This window comes from Elgaria multicarinata, chromosome 15 (genome assembly GCF_023053635.1).
Source record: "Elgaria multicarinata webbii isolate HBS135686 ecotype San Diego chromosome 15, rElgMul1.1.pri, whole genome shotgun sequence".
Lineage (NCBI taxonomy): Eukaryota > Metazoa > Chordata > Lepidosauria > Squamata > Anguidae > Elgaria > Elgaria multicarinata.
This window is the reverse complement of record NC_086185.1, coordinates 24,821,031-24,835,481: the sequence shown is the minus strand read 5'-3', so window position 1 is coordinate 24,835,481 and position 14,451 is coordinate 24,821,031. Positions and strand designations below refer to the sequence as shown.

At 46.6% G+C, this 14,451-nt stretch overlaps 1 protein-coding gene across 2 annotated transcripts; it reads left to right on the top strand.

Moving 5' to 3' along the window:
• The first annotated feature begins 2,932 nt into the window (after positions 1-2,932).
• On the top strand, positions 2,933-14,333 carry LOC134409034 (rho-related GTP-binding protein RhoG-like). Of its 2 annotated transcripts, XM_063141566.1 has the most exons (3): positions 2,933-3,017; positions 9,597-9,868; positions 11,824-14,333. In XM_063141566.1, the coding sequence occupies exons 2-3, from the start codon at positions 9,857-9,859 to the stop codon at positions 12,421-12,423; spliced, it is 612 nt and encodes a 203-aa protein (XP_062997636.1). In that variant the 5' UTR covers positions 2,933-3,017; positions 9,597-9,856; the 3' UTR covers positions 12,424-14,333. The 2 variants fall into 2 exon arrangements, with proteins under 2 accessions (XP_062997636.1, XP_062997637.1); XM_063141567.1 differs by lacking the exon at positions 9,597-9,868 and having other exon boundaries at positions 2,935-3,017.
• Positions 14,334-14,451: the final 118 nt, after the last annotated feature.

Below are 14,451 nucleotides of genomic sequence, written 5' to 3'. Positions count from 1 at the left end.
GATAAAAACATGAAACTTGGCACATGGTAGCTCTTAGGAAGGGCTTTAGTTATACCAAATTTGAAACAGATCTGTTCATCCATTGACTTTTAAAGAATTTTTTTTAAATTGAGGTTTTAAAATTATTACTTTAAAAATTGTCATTTTTAAAGATAAAGAGCTGAAAGTTGGCGCCATGATAGCTTTTAGGTAGAGCTTTAGCCATACCAAATTTGAAACAGATCTGTTCATCCATTGATTTTTAGGAATTCTTTAAATTATTTAATTATTATTTTTTAAAATGTTATTTTTAAAGATAAAGAGATGAAACTTGGCACCATGATTGCTCTTAACAAGGACTTTAGCTATCCTAAGTTTGAAAAAGATCTGTCCATCCATTGCGTTTTAGGATTTTTTTTAAAGTTTGAGGTTTTAAAATTATCTTTTAAAAATAATTTTAACATGGCGACCATGTTGTCCTCCTTTTTGGTTTCCAAAATATGGTCACCCTACTTTCAATGGATCAACATCTATTCTGGAAGTAGTCTGGCCTGAGCATGCACGCCTCCGTGATGACAAGCGCCTGTTTCTTTTCAGCAGGTCATGCTCTGCAGTGTAACGGGATTCTCCTTGTCCCCTCTTCTCACCTTTAGCCTTCCCTGGTGCGCATACCTCTTTGCCAACAGAGGCCGGCCCAATCTCAACTAGAACCACACACGTTTCTCCTTATCTCCTTTTACTGCAAGTAAAATGTATTGTTTTGCTGCAACGAGACAAAGAGCTTTACATGCTCAGCACACATCTGGATTGGCTGGGCCAGAAAGATCTGCATCTGGTAGCACAGAGAGCTGCTTTATATTATCCCTCTAGCCTGGTATGGCTGACACTGACTGGCAGCAGCTCTCCAGGGTTTCAGGCAGGAGTCTTTCGCAGTCCTATCTGGACATGCCAGGTATCGAACCTGCCTGGGACCTTCTGCGTGCCAAGCAGGGGGGTTTCTACCCCTGAGATACAATCTTTATTGTTCTTCTGTTTGGGCCTAGTATAAGGAAAGCCCTGGGCAGCTGCAGCTGCTGGGCATCAGCATGCGTTGCAGGAGAACAAGACGTATGAATGGCAGTGGTTTACTTCCCTCCTGGCATCCAGGCAGGAATTGTGCCCGCTGCCTCCGTCCTGTTAGTGCCAATGATCTCATTCCTTGGCACTTGAATTGCCTACTGGAGCAATTAGATCAGGCGGCAATAAATTAATCTATGCTTTGGCCGTGTCTTGGCCTGTTTGAACAAAGTGCCCCACATGCCATGAATAGAAGTGAGCTCCTCCTTCTTCTACCCCCCCCTCCTCCAAACAAACTGAAAGTGGGAAAGAACTAAGCCTATTTTTCAAGGGTGCCCCTTCGGTTCTTCCACACATTGTTTTTTGGGGGAGCAAAAAAAGCTCAAGTCATTGAGCTCCTCCTGGAGGCTTTTAAAGCTGCTAGCAGAGACATCCCTAGCCCAAATTTCTGGATCTCCCCACTGGAGTTCACAAATAAGATCATAAGAAACGCCATGCTGGATCAGACCAAGGGTCTATCTAGTCCAGCACTCTGTTCACACAGTGGTCAACCAGCCATCGGCCAGGGATAAACAAACAGGACATGGTGCAACAGCACCCTCCCACCCATGTTCCCCAGCAACTGGTGCACACAGGCTTATTGCCTCGAATAGTGGAGATAGCACACAACCATCAGGGCTAGTAGCCATTGATAGCCTTTGCCTCCAGGAATTTATCCAACCCTCTTTTAAAGCCATCCAGATTGGTGGCCATCACTACATCTTGTGGTAGTGAGTTCCATAACTTAACTATGCACTGTGTGAAGAAGTACTTCCTCCAAATACTCTGGAGAAGCCCTACTGAACTCAGTGGGATTTCCTTCTGAGTAAATATGCAGTGTCAGGGTGGTGCTTCCACCTACGGTCTCAAAAACTCCTCAAAGCTGGGATGTCAATAGTCACACAGGCTTGTGTTGTTTTTGAGAGCTGTTAGCTGATGGGAAATTCCATGAGTTTCAGTTGATGAGTCAGTTTAAATGGGGATATAAGTAGCACAGTAGTTCTGAAGCAAGGAGCAGTCTTTTGTTTTAGAACAATTTGTGCATCTGTCACAGCAGGCACCGTATACTAAGCTGGAGTGTATATAATTACTTGCATGAAAAGTAGTTTTAAAATAAATGAATAAATCTGCTGCCTGTCTCATTAAGGCACTTTTCCATGGATTAAAAAAAAGCTTAATGGCTGTAGCCCTGCACTTATTTTAACCTCACGACAATCCTGTGAGGTAAGATAGGTTGAGATAGAGATAGGGGAATTTGGAGTAAGGGTGGGATAACAAGAATAAGATGATGGTAGACTCAGGGGGTGACCCTTGGGCCTGCTGTCATTGTATCCTCACAACGAACCTGTGAGGTAGGATAGGTTGAGAGACAGTTATTGGACCAAGCTCCAAGAATAAGCTTCACATAGATGAAGGGGGATTGGAGTCTGAATCTCCCTGGTTCTAGACTGACACTACACCACGCTGGCTCTTTCTCTCTCTCCTACCTCACAGGGTTGTTGTGAAGATAGAACTAGTGCAAGGCTACAGCCCGGAGCACTGATTTGCACCCTAGCCACCCCCCGGTTTACGCCCTACAGTTCTCCCACCCCCTCTCCGGGGTCTGGCCAGTCAGTGTCCCCTCCCGCCTAGGGAAGAGGAACGACAGGGTGAAATTAGGGGGCGGGGAGAGAACGCAAGACCTGGAGCCTGCGGGAAGCTCGCGTTCCTCCCGGCCACCGTAGCCCCGTCCCTTGTGTCCACAAAACTACGCTTCCCAGAAGTCTCAGGCAGAGAAGGTCATTCGCTCCCCGCCCCCCCAGAACGAGGAAGGGCGCATGCGCACTGCCTGAAGGGGATGGGGGGGAGGAGGGGGCGCGGTTTCCTACTGCCGGATACAGCTTCAGTTCGACCGGCGGCGGCGGCGGCGGTTGTAGCTCCCGGGAGAGCGCGCGGGGCCTGAGGTAAGGCTGGGGCCGAGGGCGCCGCCGGGAGCTCCAGGTGGGCCCCCGCCCGCAGGAGGTCTCGGTGTTGCTGCCCTCGGGCCTGCTGGGCGGCCCCAGAGCCGCGGTGGGTGGCTCCTTTTGAGTACCAGCTAGGCGGGGGCTTGCATATGCGTTGGACTACAACTCCCATCATTCCCTAGCCGCCCAGGGGGCTGCAGGCCCATTGGACTGCAGTTCCCATCGTTACCAAGCCAACTGGGGGGGCTGCAGGCCCGTTCGACTTCAACTCCCATCATTCCCTAGCCGCCCAGGGGGCTGCAGACCAATGGACTACAGTTCCCATCGTTACCAAGCCAGCTGGGGGGCTGCAGGCCCGTTCGACTACAACTCCCATCATTCCCTAGCCGCCCAGGGGGCTGCAGGCCCATGGACTACAGTTCCCATCGTTACCAAGCCAACTGGGGGGGCACTGCAGGCCCGTTCGACTACAATTCCCATCATTCCCCAGCCAACCGGGGGGCGGGGGCTGCAAGTCGTTTGGACTACAATTCACATCACCCCCAGCCAACCTCGCTGGGGGGTGGATGATGAAAAATGTAGTCCATAGTATCTGCGGCCCCAGTCTCCCCCCCCCCCCCACACAGCCCGCGGGTTAGGGAAGGCTAACGTTAACTGTCAGCATGTAGTGTGCAAGCTTTCAAGTTCTGCAGAGCTCTTCTTCAGGCTGGGCGTTAAGCAAAATAACAAGGCTCCTCTTGTGCTCGTGTCCTGCTCATGGGCTTCCTGTTGGGGCAGCGGGGTGGCTGCTGTGGGGACAGACTGCTGGGCACGAAATGGGCCCTTGGCCTGATTCGGCTTCAAGGCTCTTCTTCTGTTCTGAAGTGGAACTGCGGGAGGTCAAAGGTGAGGCTGATGTTGAAGCCTCCCCCCCCCCCCCAGGTCCGTCGTTTGTTACCGTCCATAAGATAATATGTCCATACACAGCAGAAGGGGCTAGTTTTGTGTCGGACTCTCCTGAGGCTTTGACTTCGTACCCATCTTTCTTTGCTCCTCCTTCCTGCTCCTTCTTGTTTTGCTTAATGGCCAGCTTGAAGAAGTTCAGCAAAATGACAACCTGTGTGTGTGTTTGAGTTGCACATGGGTGGGAGGGTGCTGTTGCTCCGTGTCCTGCTTTGTGGGTCCCTGGCCGACGGCTGCTTGGCCACTGTGTGAACAGAGTGCTGGACTAGATGGACCCTCGGTCTGATCCAGCAGGGCCCCTTGTTAGGTTCTTACGTTCCTAACATCTTGTTCATACCTGTACATGCTCAAATGACATCCCAAACAATTTCGGGCATTGAATTTGGGGCGATTTAGGGCAGGGCGCTCTCAGTTTAGAACACCTGCTTTGCATACAGAAAGTCCCGGGTTCGATTTCCGACAACTCCAGATAGGGCAGGAAAATTTCGTACCTGAAACCCGGAGAGCCGCTGCTGTACTGGACTAGATGGACCCTTGGTCTGATCCAGCAGGGCATTTCTTATGTAGAGGAGGAAAAAGATGGGTACAAACAGATGGAACCTCTGAAGAGTTTGCAATTTGTAGCAGAACAAATCCGTCCCCCACCCTGTTGCTATGATGCTTACAAGCAGCAGGTGTCATGGCCTTCAGTGTCACGCTCTGCTGTTTCGCCCATCCACCTCATCCCTTTTTCCCTTAAAAGTTATGGATAGCTTTCTGCTTGGTAACCTTTCTGTTGAACCTATTAAAAGTGAGCCTCCTGGATGAGGGACCTGTGCTTTAAAAAAAAAAAGTGTTTAATTAAGAGGGTCAATAAAAAATACTATATGTAAGGGGAAGGGAGTTCCTAATGTTTATCCTCCTAGGAGTGGATTGAATGCCTTGATTAGGGATGGTAGCTGAGCAGCTCAGCCACACCCTGTGCTTGAACATCAGCCTGATATGCGGAATTCACCAGGTGAAGCTTTTCAAAGGGTGGAGGTGAGTGTGTTCAGCTGCTGGCGGCTGTGCATCAGGCTCTTGCTTCCAGTGAAAGAGCGGGTTGGTAGAGAAGCTGGCCCAAGGGTTGCAGAACTCCTTAGCAGGGCATTTAGATACCTGTTGGGTGTAGAGCAGCCTTCCTCAACCTGGGGCACTCCAGATGCGTTGGACTGCATCTCCCAGAATGCCCCAGGCTGGGGCATTCTGGGAGTTGTAGTCCAACACATCTGGAGCGCCCCAGGTTGAGGAAGGCTGGTGTAGAGGCATCTCTCCAGCGTCCTCTTTTCCTAAGGTCGGCATTGGCCTTTCACCTGCCGTTTGGCAACTCTTGAGTTCCTTGTAGCACAGCTTTCTCATCCAAAGGTGGTTCTAACTCTGGCTGAGAGGAGGGGTCAAGCCACAAGGGATATCTCTTATCATGCCCAGCTTGTGCGCTCCCCTGGGGGTGGGTGGGATCAGGCTGGTTCCTGTTGGAGGCAGAAGCCTGTGCATCATGTCAGGTAAATATCTTTCACGTGTATCAAACTGAACTGGTGATGGCGTGATGAACAGAGCCTGGGACGTGACACCCTGATACGGTCTATCCCATTCTCTGGCAGATAAACTTAGGAAAGCCAGTATGGTGTGGTGGCTAGAGTGTTGGACTGGGAGTTGGGAGAACCGGGTTCTAGTCCCCACTCAGCCATGGAAACCCATTGGGTGACTTTGGGCCAGTCACAGCCTCTCAGCCCAACTTACCTCACAGGGTTGTTGTTGTGAAGATAAAATGGAGAGGAAGAGGATTATGTATGCCGCCTTGGGTTCCTTGGAGGAAAAAAGGTGGGATACAAATGAAACAAATAAATAAATTGTCACTATCCTCCATTGGTAACTTCTGTGTGCCTGGTAGCATCACATTATTTTTCAGTTACGTCTCAATGGACTTTAGCTCCTGCAGAGTTATTGGGTCTCCTGGAGCGGACCTGCCTTAGACTCCAGATTCTCTTTGATGATGGAAGCTTTAACATAAACACCCCCCACCCCCAGTAAGTCCTTTACAAGTTGACTTGAAGGTTCTAGTCTCATATGCTGATTTCTGAGCGGCAAATTATTTGTATGCAGAACTCGAACTTGGTAGCTGCCTTCTGTAAGGGAGGCATCTGTGAACCTGCAGCAGCAGCATCTGCACTTGCAAAGCTGCCTGCCTGCCTCGGGAAGGCTGAAACAGTGTGGGTGGGGAAGTGGTTTTGCACCAAGCCGTTTGTCACCTTATCTCTGCCTGGAGGTGTGGCAGCATTTGGCAATAGAATATATACCTCGAAGGAGGGTGTTTAGGATGCCAGGTCATCTGAGCTCCCACCCATAGCTGCAACTTCAGCTGTTGACATTAGTGAGGACGAGAGAGCTAGAAAAACGGGGCTGTTCAGGAGGTCCCTGTGTGTGCTGCTGCAAACAAAGTTTTGCTACCAGGCTGTTGTTCCTGTGACTCCTTAACTCAGTGCTCTCTTCCCTCTAGCAGGAAACAAGTCAAAATGATTTTGTGGTTCTTTTTTTTTTTATGCTTATGCTTTCAGTTGTATTTTTCAAAGCAGATGCTGCTATAATGCTCTTGCAGTGCAGCCTGGTGTGTTGTTGGGGGGGGGGGGGTGCGCTTCAAAATACTATATGGGGTTGGAGGCTATGCACACCAGAGTTGCTTGGGTTGAAAAAACATTTGCTGAGCAAAGTGTAAGAAGAAAGCTAAGTAGGTGTTCTACATTGTTAGCCTTGGCAGAAGAGTGGCTAATAGCTACTCTAAGTAAATTGCGAGGATAAAATGGAGAGGAGGAGGATTATGTACGCGCCTTGGGTTCCTTCGAGGAAAAAAGGTGGGATGTAAATGCAATAATAAATAAATAAAATACATAAAACCAACTACAATTCCAGTTTTAAAAATTGTTCTCACCTCCCCTGCTTGTTATGGAAATTTACGCTAGTTTAGAATGTACATTTAGAAGTAGGGTAGACCAATATTCTGCGGTGTTCAAATTCCCGGCAGCCTTTTTTGGGGTTGGCAGCCATTGTTGCCAAGCCCATTATGTATGGATGTTTTATGGATAACACAGCTTTCTCCAACCTGGCTTGCTCTAGGTGCGTGGGACTAGGCTACAATATCATGTTGTCTGAGAACGATAGGAATTGTAGTCTAATACTTCTGGAGGGCACCAGGTTGGGGGAGGCTGATGTATATATGAAGGTGAGTCAGATGCTGGGCCCCTCTAGTCCAGAGTTGGAGTGTTGACTGGCAGGAGATCCAGCTGGAGATGGAAGGGGATTGCACCTGGGCAGTGAAACCTGGTGTCTTCGCCAGATTTTATATGTGGCCTGCTGGTACTCTGCTTGATCTACTAGCGGCTTCCTGGTTCCTTCTCCCTGTGCCCCCCACCCCCACCCCTCCCCATGACTGCATCTCCTCAAAGGCCAATATTCCTCCCATCAGGCACGTTTCAGAAGGATTTGTATGAATCAAATTGCTTTTACTGGGGCAAAACGCCATTAAAAAGAAAACGCATGGTGCCTGTTTGCATCTGGTACTACAAAATATCCCTGCAAGGTATTGAAATGTTTTGAACGTTCAGGTTAGAGAGAGTTTCTGTATGGATGAGTGCTGCTGCGTGCACTGGAAGCACCAGGAATGAGGCAGTGGCGCTTTGCTTCTGTCCCTCCCTTCCCCCCCCCCCCGCCAAAAACCCCCTAACAACAACCTGGATTAGGGACTTGGTGAGGGACTGGAAAGATTGCTCTGGGGCTGAAGTGGAGGGTCTTAAGGCAGGGCTGCAGTGTGTTGCACTTGGGAGGGTTATCCTGCGAATACTTGTCCATCTAGGAGGTGGAGCAGCTCCGAGACATCTGGAATAGGCCATGCAATCTTCAGGGCTAGTCTCTCGCTCAGCAGGAAACTGCCTCTTGGGAGCTAAGTAGCACCGTCTGAAGAAACAGGCTGACAAGTTGTTTCTTGTTTGGGCTAGTTTGGCAGTTCCAGCCTGAGAGCATGCAACAGTTGGGTTTTATATCTAGGAGTGAAATTCAGCTTCATCAAGTCCACTCGGAAAGTGCTGGGAATTGTATCCAGTGATGTGGGAAGGAGGATGGATGTTCCAGTGCTTTATTTTTCCGCGGAAATTCTACCATTTCAGAAATTCATTAGTAACAATGAATGTATGCCAACTTCAAATACAATATTAATCAAGCTTGGCAGTTTCAAAGTTGTCATTCATGTTTTCCTGGTGATTGTCCCGGGCAAGCATGTGAGAGAATACATATATGCCAGATATATTTCAGTGTGAAACGGAAGCAATAAGTAATGACAGCGAAATTGAAGGTGACCCAGCAAGGCCAGGGGAAGACAGATGAACTCTGTTGAAAGAGCAGAGCGATTGTCATCATATCATGCACTGTTCTTCGGGTTGCCAAAATTAATTAGCGACCCAGTTTGCATGATCAGAACAAGCCACCATGGCTTGTTGTGAGCTGTGGTAGGTGCCGGACATGATTTGCATAATCAGCGCCCTGGCCACAGCATATCATGGGCTGTTGAAGGGCTATTTGAGAGTTGTAGGGCTATTTGAGAGTTGTTTAACTCCCTACAAGCTATGCTGCCCAAGTTTAGATGACAGAATAAGCTGTGTCTGGATGGTGATTATGCAAATTGCAGGCTCTCAAGAAACTGCATTGTAAAGGAAGCACATACTGTTGTCTTTTATGAATGTTCTATTAAAAATTTCTACACAATATAACATTTAAATTACATAAAGAACCTGGTTCACAGGTAATGACAACCCAATGATTTAAAAATGTCATGCATAACCTTTAGTGCACAACCCACCATCGGGTCCTTCGTAGGTTGTGAAGCATGATGTTAAACCTGGATCGCTGGGTTGTTCAGTGGCTAAATAACCCAGTAGTCTGGGTTCACATGTCACGGTGCACAAGCTTCGATGGAGCCAAATGTGGGTTGTGCACTAAAGCTGAAGACGGGTGCATGCTGCAGGCAAAGTGTCAAAGCATCCCCATTACGTGGGAACAACCCCTGAGTGTGCTTTATTTTTTCCTTGGATATTTCAGGTCAAATACTTGTGGTATATTGGGGGGAAAAATTAACATGGGGTACTATTTTTTAAAGCTCTTTTACTAAATACAAGTAAAAGAAATGTGCTAAATTAGATCTCTTTAGGGCATCAGAAAATTTTGTGGCATAAACTGAAAAAATTCTGATGCAAATTGCCTTATGCAAAGTACCCTAATTTGCATTGGGAAAATTTCCAGAAACTTTTCTGGAAAAAAATCCAATTCAAAATTGTTCTGGAAAACCCACATCACTGATTATATTGCAGGAAAATGGCCTAAAATACTCTGCCCTCCCCAGAATTGCTTCAGTGAATTAGAATCTTCCCTCCTTTCTAAGAGTACTTCTCAATCACTTCCCAGTAACCAGGCCTGCTTTGCGCTTTGCTTTGCTTCACTTTCTTTCTGAGCTTCTTACATGTATTAATGTGAACTTTCTGTCGCAGCTCAAGCCCACTAATTCCTGCTTGTCCCGTCATTGTTAAGAATAATCTGTTCTTGGCCTCCTTCTAACAGTTCTTTGTGTATTCACAGAAAGCCTCCATGTCTCTGGTGGTAGCTCAGAGAGGAAATGTTCTGAGCTTCCATCACAGGTGCTATATTCTAAGCTCTTGTTGATCTAAGACTGCTGGAATGGATCCTAGACCGTGGTGGAACAGCTGGCAGACAGTTTTAACGCAGCAAAGTAGAAGACTTTCAACTTGTAGACTCTCTTCTGTGTTGCTCTAGCTTTATTGGTAGAGAACCAAAGTTAAGACTGCACAAGAATACTGGAAAAGACTGAACAGCTTATTATGGAGTGCCAGGTCTGTTTCTTTGCTCTTTATTCAGAGGCTTTGGCCTAACTATTAGGAATACTTTTCTAATAGTAAGAAGTTGGATAATAACTAAACGGAATGTTAGTGAGCTGTGACATGCCCCCAACATGGGAGGCTTTCAAACTATACCTGGCAAGGCCTGTCTCCAAGATATTTTTGTCTTGTTCAGAGCAAGGTTTGCCTAGGAGCAGATCATAATCCTAAAATCCTGATTTTTAAGGATGTTTGTCAACAAGGGGCAGAAAAGACTCTCTTGCTGTAAGGGACCACTTTCTAGGTTTGGGGTTGTTCTCTAGTTGCCACTGGCTCATCTCTAGCTGGCCTTTGCTCTTCCTTCTGTAGCTTCTGAAAAATTACTGTCATTGTGATTCACTCTAATAGTTAATGCATTTATGTTCGGCTTTTCTCCTAATGCACCTAAGGCCATTTACAATTTAAAGTAGTTTTAAAAGAGAGAGACAATTCTCTCAGGGTGTTGGTGGTATTTTCGGGAACTGAGGTAATGAGCTCCCTGCCTTCACCTTAGGGCACACTGTTCATTCGTTCATTCAAGATTTATATCCCGTTCATTCAAGATTTATATCCCGTCTTTTGACCAAATGGTCTTCAAGTCTGCTTACAATGGATTGTTTATGTACATACCACACAACACCCACCCACTTATTCACAAACTCTGAACCCAGAAGCCCTTGGTCTCTGGCCAGTAGAAGCCGCCAGTGTGTGCTCTCCTTCAGCTTTGAAGTCCCTGAGCATGTGGCACTGGGAGCAGAGTGTTCTTTTTGACAGGGGGAGGGTAAGCAAACTCCTTGTAGGTGCTTGCTCCCTAGCAAATGGCTGGGGCCAGGTTGGTCTCCCCGTTGCTGTGGTGTTCTTCCTAGGAAGCATGGGATGTGCAGCCTCCCAGCGAACCCTAGAAGACAGTGTGTGCTTTCCTTCAGCTCTACAATCTGCTGTAGTGGAGTACATTCACTACAGGGTTGAACTGATTTAAATCAAATTGATTTAAATCACTTCTCAATCACTAGTGAGGAAGACTCCGTTTAATCCTCATTTTTTGTAGAAGTACATTATTGCGTAATGTACCATTGATACATGTTCAGATGTAGGTTTTATTGGAAGGTAGGTACACACACCAAGCAATTATTTTCAATTGTTTTCAGATTAATTTTCATCAAAAATGGGATGATAATTTGGCCATTTTAGTGCTAAAGCAGAATGAACTTGTGAAGTCATTCAGGAGATGAAACAGCCCCAACTGTTCAAATTATCATTATATTTGTGTCATGATGTGCTAGAATCACAGCACCAAAGAGGCTTTTAAATTGTATTCCCCCTCCTTGTTCAGATCTCCCCAAATTCTCTATTCCTTGATTGTCTCTGTCTTTGCATTTAGAGAGAGACAGAGAGAGAGAGAGAGATATGATGATGATTTATTACATTTATATACTGTCCCATAGCTGGAGCTCTCTGGGCGGTTTACAAAAGTTAAAAATGGTGAACGTTAAAAAGAAATATACCAAATTTAAAACCATAAAAAGCATAGAATACAAACAAAAAGAGACAATATTCATTTAAAAACTATTCTAAAAGTCATGCACTTCTGTACACTACCTGCAGTTGTGTACAGAAGGTTATCTCCCATCTCCATAATCTGCTGTTTTCATAGAATATAATTAGAAGTTGCATAGTTCGTATTCATGGTGATATCGTTAATCTAGGCTCTTCCTTTACTAATTGTTTTAAGAAAGTTACAAAATCCCATTTAAATTAAGATAAATAAATGATTTTTTTTTAAAAAAAAAGTCATGTTATCAACCCCGATCCATCATTCTGTAACTTATGAGATCCAGGTAACTATTCTAGCAGTATTGGAAGTTTGGTAAACTATTTTTTTTGTGGAGAGTGAGTTTTGCTTCCTCTGACTTGTTCCTCTCTTTGTGTAGGACTCTTCCCTTCAAAGCAAAAGAATGCAGACCATCAAGTGCGTGGTCGTTGGAGATGGTGCTGTGGGAAAGACCTGCCTGCTCATCAGCTACACCACAAACGCATTCCCCGAGGAATATATCCCCACAGTGTTTGATAACTACAGCGCTCAGATGACTGTGGATGGCAGGGTGGTTAGCCTGAATCTCTGGGACACGGCGGGCCAGGAGGAATATGACCGCCTGCGCACCCTTTCCTATCCTCAGACCAACGTGTTCGTCATCTGCTTTTCCATCGGGAGCCCATCCTCGTACGCAAACGTGCGGCACAAGTGGCACCCCGAGGTGTCTCACCATTGCCCGAACGTGCCGATTCTTCTCGTCGGCACCAAGAGGGACTTGAGAAGCAATGTGGAGATGGTGAAAAAGCTGAAGGAGCAGAGCCTGGGCCCCACCACCCCGCAGCAGGGGACGTCGCTGGCCAAACAGATTGGAGCGGTCAAATACTTGGAATGCTCAGCGCTGAACCAGGAGGGGGTGAGAGAAGTGTTTGCTGAAGCTGTGCGCGCCGTTTTGTATCCTGTGACAAAGAAGAACTCCAAGAAGTGTCTTCTGTTGTAGTCGTCACGGCAAGCGGAGCAAAGACCGTGGGCTTGGGATGTTTGCAGGTCGCCTCCTTAATCTAATTGCATCTTGCACTAATGGCTTTAAAGAGAGATTTCTGACAGCAAGGACTCCTGCAGTTCGGGGGGCCAGTTCCAGCGGACTGAAACAGACACCTTGATTCCAGGTTTAATGCCTGCCAAATTCACAGTGTCTCTGCTTATGTCGCTCTCCGTTGCTTCAGTGAAGGAGAGCTGCAGTTGGGAGGCCGTCCTTCAAAGCCGGTTGCTTTCCCTGCTATAGAAACCTAAGATATGGTCCTTCTGAAAGAGACGACAGTTTTGCTTTACATGTCCCTTGCTTTCTCTAGCCACTTCATCGCCAGTCAGCTGTCCTGAGTGCAGACAGGGTTGTGCCTTCCCAAAAACCAAGTCAATTTGTTGTAGAGCATTGAAGGACACTTTCTGAATTTTAAAATGGCGCCACTGTGGTGAGGCCCAGCATGTATCATGTATAATAAAAGACATCAGAAACCGAGAGGGATGAGCAGCTCCTAAGAGCTTTTTAAATGAGATCCAAGCTAGGCTGCGCCCTTCTTCACTGGGTTCGTTGCAGGTCTGCAGTCTAGTTCTGGGATCGTGAGTTAGTCCCTTGGGCGTTCAAGGTTGGATAATTTCTGTGTCTGCTTTGGAGGCTGCCCCTCCAGTATGTCAGTAAGCCAAGGCATTCTTTCAAAAGCTCATTTCCCCCCACCCAACCACCTAGGTTGGGCTTGTACTGTACAAGATGAGATTTCTCAACTTGGCAAAAGAGCGCTTCATTCTAAGATGATACTCTTGTCATGCCTGCTGTAGGAAGAGACCCCCAATGGCACTTCTTCCTGGCCACTAACCCCCACATGGATAAGACCATGCCTCTCCATTTGAGGCCTTGATTACTGTGCCCAGCTATGCCACAGGTACCCTTAAAGAAACGCTGAATTGGCTGGCCTTGATGTTCTTCAGGCACCTTGAGAGTTCGTCTGCATCAGCACTGTAGCGTGCCCCTCCTTTGCCAAATGCCATGATTGGCCTTAAATCTTGAGAATGTGGCCTTGGCAGAGACTTGCGTGCTGCACAGGAGGAGGTCTCATTTGCTCAGTGCCCCCCTCTCTCTTTTAATTTGCCAATGCTACAAAGCAGTATTTCTGTGCCTTCTCATGGTTGCTATTTCCCCTTTCTGCAGGTAAAGGTCAATAACTTCTTGCCTTAGAAACATTCAAGTGTGAATGCTATTAAAGTGCCGCTCTGGTTTGTTACTAGTTTAAATCTCTCTGGGGCACTGGTACCCAATATAGATGCGTATAAGCAGGGTTTAACTTTCACTGAACTATTAACTTTCCCTTCTTGAAAAGGAATTATGCAAGATTTTTTTTTTAACACGCACCTCTATCTAGCATCATGAATGATTTCATCTAGTGGCATTAAGGAACTATACTTAAGTATGGCCAAGTCCTCTTTCTTGACAAGGACAGCTTATTTATTTAATAAACAAGTTTGCGAACAGCAGTTCTGAGGAAGTGTGATGAGAAGTTTGTGCCATGGTGCAACCTAGGGAGAAAATAATGCTGAGAAGTAGAATTCTGTCCCCCCTTTTTTTGCTTGACCCCATTCTGAAATGAATTAGCTATGTTTTTATAGGATGATAGTAATGGTTGTGGCCTGCTGTGCATCAGTGGAGAGGAAACTTTGCCTGAATTTAGAATCATAATACTTGTGAGCTGCCCTGTGTTGCTGCCAACAAGATGCTCAAGTAATGGAACTGGACCGATAACTTAGACCAGGTGCAAATCTAGCATCCTCGTCACGGGTAAACCAAATTTGCACCTAGAAGTCAATGGGAGTTGAGACTAATGTGACGGAATTACTATAATTAAACTATGGTGTTCTCTTTCTTCTCTTCTCCCCCTCTCCACCCCACCCCCCCCCCCCAAACATAGAGAGATTCTGGCCTGGTTTCTTTATCCTTGATCTAACCATTCTCAGGGTATGAAGTAGTGATGAACTT